The sequence below is a fragment of the Rhopalosiphum padi genome, chromosome 3, assembly GCF_020882245.1.
Source record: "Rhopalosiphum padi isolate XX-2018 chromosome 3, ASM2088224v1, whole genome shotgun sequence".
Taxonomy (NCBI): domain Eukaryota; kingdom Metazoa; phylum Arthropoda; class Insecta; order Hemiptera; family Aphididae; genus Rhopalosiphum; species Rhopalosiphum padi.
In genome coordinates this window covers 70,706,433-70,714,435 of record NC_083599.1, presented here as the reverse complement: position 1 = coordinate 70,714,435, position 8,003 = coordinate 70,706,433, and the positions used below count along the sequence as shown (strand labels likewise).

General features: G+C 26.8%; 1 protein-coding gene and 1 pseudogene across 1 annotated transcript in view; both read left to right on the top strand.

The window, feature by feature from the left end:
* Positions 1–1,210: 1,210 nt before the first annotated feature.
* Positions 1,211–8,003, top strand: part of LOC132924274 (uncharacterized) — a 32,685-nt gene continuing 25,892 nt past the window's right edge. The window contains exon 1 of the mRNA XM_060988478.1: positions 1,211–1,943. Coding sequence (XP_060844461.1) covers positions 1,872–1,943 — 72 coding nt within the window. The 5' untranslated portion in view covers positions 1,211–1,871. The remainder of the gene's footprint in view (positions 1,944–8,003) is intronic.
* On the top strand, positions 4,985–7,347 carry LOC132923880 (putative nuclease HARBI1; annotated as a pseudogene).

Genomic DNA, 8,003 nt, shown 5'->3' with positions numbered 1-8,003 from the left:
ATGATAGGTACCAGTAGTGTGGAATTGTTGGTATAATACCAGTATTGATTTAATTAATCAACATAATATAATCTTTTGATGCAATAATGTTGCGTAATCGACTAGATCCATTTTTTTTGTGATACGCCACATGAATAGGAACAACGTTCGTTCCATTCAGCGTCATTCGATATTATTATGAGAACGCTAACTCGCATCTCGCATGTGTTATCTCGTTATACTTATACACACTTAAACCATAGTAAATCTACGATCTCACCTTTATTAAATTTAAAGATAAAATTATTTTTTTTAGGATTTTATTATATTTATGTTTTAAAAGGAGTTAATTATATGTATAAACAATATTACAATTAAAAAAAAACGGTTTCCCGGGCGATTGTAAACTCTCCCGGGTCTACTCAAATACTGCTAATTTCATTTAAAAAACGTTGTTGTGGGCTATAATTATACAAATAAAATAAATCAAATATACATTTAAATTTAATTTTAAAAAAGCCAATCATATAATTACATAAAATATAGCCTTTAGCTATAATATAGCAATATCATTTAAAATAACCTGGGAGAGTTTACTGTTTACCACCGCCCATAATATTAATAACTAATATTATGTTTTGTTAATCAACCGTTCGTTCTAGAATATTCTTCGATAATATTGTTAGATAATGTATATTGATGGTAGAGGTATGGTATATCGACATAAACGTTTATTATGGTTTCATGGATTGTATTCAATACTTCTTTTGTGGCAGTTGCGATTGCTTTAGAATATTTTACGACAATTTTGTAGGTAGGCTTTACGGTTGGCCTTCTAAGCACAGATCGCATCAATAATATTACAACGATGAGGCGCCATGTTTGTTTGTTCGTTTGGTATAGTGACAGGTCACGTATAGTATATATTATATATACAGGGCGATCCATTTAACGTAAGACATTCGTTGTTTTAAAAACTCAACGTTTTTGAAAATATATTTTTCATATAATCTCTCGTGGTAAAATAATTTATAATTTTTAAATACCTATTGTTTTGTAATGGATTAAAATTATGTACTAGAAATATTTTCAAAAACGTTAATGTTGTTTTTCAAAATAATGAGTGATTTACGTAAAATTTATCACTCCGTATAAAACGAAAATAAAACACCAATTCTAAAAAATTCTACTGAAACCTTTACCAGGAATGGGCGAGTGTGGCGGAGCGGCGGTGTGGGTACTTATAAAAATAATAACGTATCGATTTTGAACTATAGTTCTGCGCACGGGAGAATCAAAATAATGGATGGTCCCGCGCAGCCATCGCTACATCGATCGCCGTTCCAACAGGTACCTAGTACCTTGTGGTGTGCCGGTGTGCGTGTATCGGCGGTGTACCCGAACGACGACTGTGGCTACTGTTGGTACTGTTGGTAGTAGTGCGCGTGAAGGTGATGGTAAAAACTAAAAAGCGCGCGTGGTTTGTGCGTTTGAGTAAAATAGTGTCGGAGGACGGCGAGCGGGTCGGTGGCAAGAGGGAACGCCGTTGGCCGGGCGGCCGTGCAAACGCGTATTGCTGGGGCGTTGGCGACAACGTCGGCTCAGCGTTATCTCGTCCGTATTTTAATCCAACCGTTGCCCACACTGTCGATCGATGGACACGAGCCGAGCGACGCGCTTGCGTTGCCGGTGCCATTTTTTACCGAACCCGTCCCGGGGCCCCGGGCACACATTCGTCGCATTCGTCTTATTGTACGTACAGGTGGCGCACGTGCGCACTGTCGTCCGCGACTGGTCGTTGTAGCTGTTGATCACTAGCCGCCATTATCCGCCGTACACCATCATAGTATTATACACTCTACGCGACTAAATCCGCAAACACGGGTATCCAAATGTCAGCGTCCGATGTGACGTCCGAGGACGAGGACCCGGACGGCTATCGTCGTTCTCTTCCCAAATATTCGGTGAGCAAAAAATACCGTAAAAATTATCACATAATGTTATAAAATTATATTGCTGATTATTACTTGAGTTTGTCATTATTTTCGGATCGCATCCAATTGGTTGAGTTTACCGCTTAATAACAGCTTCCGTACACAATATAGTACTTTAATATTTTATATTATAGACCTCGTTATAATAATGTCCGGTTATCTATTGTCATTAAAATTCATTCGGAGCGGTGAAACATAATTGCGTTTTTAGGATTTTAGGGGATATTATGAAAAATGTGGTAAAATCGATTTCAAGTAGACTTGACGTAAAATTCAAATCTGTTTTCAGAATTATTATCGCTGTATTATATCAATCGGTACTTTGGAAATAGGACACATCTATAATATTATGTTGCACGAGTGTTAGACTAAAACAGAAGATTGCCGCTTTTAATTCCCTTGGCGATTAGTTTTTAAGGTTTATCAATGATAACCTTTGGTACGCTAAACAATCATTCAAATTTAGTTTGATTATACTTTTAACTAAACAATTATACTTAATAATCTATTCAATAAATAGATAGGTTTAGCCAAAGTTCACATTGGTATTGTTATATAATAAGTTCTTTAAACATTATGTAACACTATTTTCTACTATATTTTATGTATCCTGATGTTGATCTAATGTATTATTTTGAAACTAATAGATAAGAATTAAAGAAATAATTATTTACCATTTTTTTTCTTGTAACTTTTAACTGACTACCTACATACTAGTGTTTCTTTTAATTATAATTAAACAATTAATACCTAAACATATTTAAAATTTTTAAAAGGATTCATCTATTTTTGAAATACTAACTCACTGTACACATTATCATTGCTGGTATATTACCAAGAGATCATATTTGAACTGCAAAGTTACAAAAAAGTTTGTTACGTTACATTTTTTAGATGTCCATGGCAATGCTAACACCTGGTTGTGCGATGTTACAACTGCGAGGTTATAATGTAGTTTCAATAGGTTATCGCGTACTATCTTCAATAGGAACATGATACGAGCAAACATAACTTTGTATTAAAATAGACTTATTTTTTTAAACATCTGAATATTCACAGCTAATATTTTTCATGGAAGTTTATTTTAAGTTTAAGTTTAACTTATATTAATAATGGTATAGGTATATTATATAAACAATGAATTCTCTAAATACCGGACATTCTTTGTACCTGATATTTTGTCCGCTATTCAAAGGGTTAAGTTTGTAGAAAGTTTGGAGTTTGTTCACAAAAAAAACATTCACTGTTTGGAGGTGTTTGTTAAGGGAGGTTTCAATATATATATTTATTAAAAGAAAAAAACAAATTATAAATTATATTCTAAAATAAATCTTTTTAAGTAATAAAAAATAATAATAATAACAACAGTTTATTAGAATAATAATATAATAGTTTAAAATTATCAACATTTTAAATAGCAGAATAAAATAATACTTCTGAGCAAAATTTAATCTTAATCTCACATAAATAAATAATCAAATCAACTTAACATACCTAATATTAATAATAATAATAATAATAAAATGATTTACATAGATACAAAACTGTGACACCAAATAATATAAATTAGTAAATAAAAAATAAAAGCTACCTACAGTAGGTAATTTATTCATATAAATGTACAGTTTGATTCATATTATCAAAACTATACAAATTTATGTAATACTAACAATTTTTTAGGATACAATACTAGTATTTGTTTATAGCAAAATAAAAAATAGATACAACTTTACTGTGAAAAATTGAATCCTACATTATTAAAATTAATCAAATCAAATAAACTTATAATAATCATCAAAATTGTAGTGATGATAAAAATAATAACAGCATTATAGTATTAATAATATGTAAATATTAGTAATTAAATAAATAATAGTTATGTATATGTTAGTACATATAATAATATATTAATAGTGTTCAAATAAATGCTCGGACAAATGTAAATAGATCATAGACATAATTATTGTTTTATTTTATAAAAAGCTACTATATAAATAATATTGTTTGGAATAAATTGAATTAAAACACTATAAACCAATAGCTACTGTTAATTTAAAAATATATATATTTTATTAATTATATTATTACAAGTTAATATAACATTAATCCCTAAGCATTCAAGTTTCTTGGCATAATTTATAATTTATAATAAATAAATTAATAATTTTTATTACATTAATTACTGAATTGTTTACTTTTTATTTATATTATTGGCCACCGTATCGCTCATTGACTTCAAAGTTCGAACTATTAATATTCAATAGACAATAATCTGTGTACAGGATGATTCTTTTATCATTAAAACTCATTATTTAAAAAAGTTTTGTTTTTTTCAATTTTTTTGTTTCATGCTTTTCTAAAACTATATAACATTTTTATTTTTTTCACCCTTATATTTAATAGTGAAATCACTATCAACTTTTGATTTTCAAATGGCAACCTATGTATAAAATGTTATAAAAAAGTTATTTTTTTTTTTATGAATTTTAACGTTAAAATTATTACTTTTATTTAACCGTTAGTGAGTTATAGCTGCATAGATTATCACAGCTGTGAGGCTTTGGTAACTACTAGTACAAAGTTCATCAGTGTGACGATAGTCGATAACGAGTTTAATACATATGAAAATAATATGTACCCCTTATAATTATCTATTACCCATGTAACTACTAGTCTTCAGAAACAAGAAGTCTTATAAAACCCGGAATCCACCTAAAAAGCTATCTTGCTAAAAAATTAACGAAAAATTATAATTTGTACGTTAAAATTCATAAAAAAAATAGCTGTACTAATTTAGTACATTTAAAATATATTAAGTTGCCATTTGAAAATCAAAAGTTGATATTGGTTTCGCTATTAAATAAAAAAGTGAAAAAAATAAAAATCTCATACAGTTTGAAAACAGCATGAAACAAAATATTTTGAAAAATAAAATGAAAAAAAGTCAATCCTTGACGAAACAATGAGTGTTTAATGATAAAAGAATCACCCTGTAAATATATATACAAGCAATGATGTGATATATTAGTACATGGCAGTGACTCTTTAACACCTATATGATTACAGGCAGCGGCGATAAGATTAAAAATTGCCTAAATATTCCTCTTAAAATAATAGTTAATAAGAGCTGCGTTAATTTTAAATGGTATAACTTGTGGAAAATATGATACTTTACAATTTTAAGAAAATATTGTTCTTAATAGAATATATCAATAGATTAGTTTAACTATTAAAAGAATAGTTAAATAGTTTTTAATTATCTATGGCTCATAAAACTTGAATGATAAAATATTTTTCTCGCTATTCATAGATTTTAAACTTTATACCTAAGTGAATTAGAATAAAAATAGTTATTTAATTATAATAATAAAAGCTGAATATTCAGTCGCTATTTGTATTTAACTTTATTAAAACCTAACCAAAACCAGTTAATCAGTTAATGCATTCAAAAATTATAATATTGCAGGCTACCTTTTTTTTATTTTTTTTATATCTTACACTGTAAATAAAATAATATTTTATGTATTTATATTGTATATAGTTTTTTTTTATTAAATAATATATATATATAAAGCGAGAGAGAGAGAGAGAGAGATATTTATTATTTTTTTATAATATAATATATTCATATTATTTATATGTATGAAGCAGGTTTTAATTAAATTATAAAAAAGATTTAATTTTTTGATTATAATACAATATAATATTGTTGTATTAGTGTTTATGATATAAATTATGTTTGTTTCAAAAGGATTATTAAGCTGTAAAAACTTGGCTAATAAATTTTTTGAAAATATTATACAAGGAAAGTTGAAAACTCGATAGAGGAATTATTAACCCTAATGTTATAATTTGCTTTTTGATTGGTATAAATGTTGGTAAAGGAAACATAATCAACAAATAATTTAACAAAAATTTTATTTAAGCATTTTTAATAAGAAATATTTTAAATACTCATATCTTGCTTAAATATTAAAGTATCAAGAAAAAAAGCTTACAACTAGGCCTTTAACTTTTATAATAGATAAATTTGTAGTAAATATTTAATTCAGTATCACTAATTATCAATATTATTCACTGATACATTATATATTATTTATTAATGTCATTATATTAAATTTCAATTACAAGAGTAATTTTTCAGTAGTTCATTCTACTACAAGATAATGATCAAAGAAATGAAATGATGTTCCATATAATAGACTACAAACAAAAAAAGATGCTATTGTAGATCCATTCATGATTTATGACAACTTATTTATAAACAATTTCAGATTACCTAAAAATGTTACCAGGTTTTTAATTGATATGTTGGCACCGTATATAAAAATTCAAAGTCGTTCATCTGCAGTTAGTTTGGATAATAAGGTATAATAATGTGATACAAGCATTTCTATGTTATTATGTCACTCATAACTTTGTCTATACATTTATAAAAGTCTCAATTTTTCCTTTTTTATAATATAGGTCTTATTAGCTCTTAATTTTTTTTGGTACGGGATCATATCAATCTCCATTTGGTAATGATCGTTTTACTTCAGTATCCCAGCCCACTGTATCAAAATTGTGTTTACACTTAATCATTCTGAAATTTTTAATAAGTGGATTTAATTCCCATCCAGCATACAAGAATTAACTGAAGATTTTTTATTTATTTATTAATTTTAAATTAAAAAATATTATTTAAATAAACAACTATTTTCAGTTTTTATAGAAAAACTAAGTACCCCAGAAATATAGGCTGCATTGATTGTACACATGTAGTCATCGTATCACTTCCTGCAAATTTTAACCTGAATGAAAATCAATATACAAAACACATATATGTCAATCGTAAAGGCTATCACTACATTAATGTTTAAATTGTAAATAATTGAATGCATTTACATTATTAAAAATATATAATATTATTTAATTATGTATACCAAATTTGGATTTGTGATTATTGGATTATTTGCTACGAGTACATAATATGACACACATGATACATATTTGGAATAATATTAATGTATTACCATTTCTTAAAGAATTACTTGCACGCAATTACAATGATTTTTATTTATAGGTAGTAGGTATCCAATAATATTATCACTCATTTAATTAATAATACAAACAAAAGATTTTTTTAATTTTTATCAATTTAGGAGATTCAGGTACCCTTTGCGCCAGTGGTTGCTAACTCCAATAACTAATCCTAATAATGACGCTGAAGAATACTGTAACACTGCACAAAATGGCATGTATATTGTAGAAGTATAATAGAATGTTGTGATGGGGTTTTAAAACAACGTTTTAGGTTTGTTAGCTCATTTAATTTGTAGTTTATTTACTATGCAAAAATAATTATTTTCATTAGGTGTTAAATAAAAGATAAAACGTTGCACTACAAGCCAGAAAAAAGTACTGTAATAATAAATGCATCTGTAGTACTTCATAATATATGTGTGTCATTTAAAGTTCCTGAAATTAATGAAGAAATCGGTGATTTTAATATAGGCATGTGATTTACCATGTAGTATCAGATTTTTATCATCAAAATAGAGATCTAATATTAGGAAGGCACCAAAGAGACAAAATTGTTAGATTCTTTCAAAATCATTATTAAATTAATATAATAGTATATAATATAGATTGTTAAATCAATTTGAAAAGATTAAAGTAAGTATTTTACAATAGTTTGTAATTATAAAACAAGAAAACTCAAAATTAAATTAAACATTTAACACAGTAATATAATATCATGTAAATAAACACTTATTTCACTCAATATCACACTTTTTGTTTCTTTTTAACTTTAAATCGATTGATATAACATTCAGTCTATTAGTTACTTATAAGTTAATAACATATTATAGATAATAAACATAATTATAAGGAGTAATATAACAGTACCTGTATATATAAATTATGAAGTAAATAAAAATAGCTATAAAATTATTTAAAAAAAAGTATATTAGTATTAAGTATATAGAGGTACATCTTAAAAACATTTAACATTTAGATTTAAATTGTAAAAACATTAATTTTAAC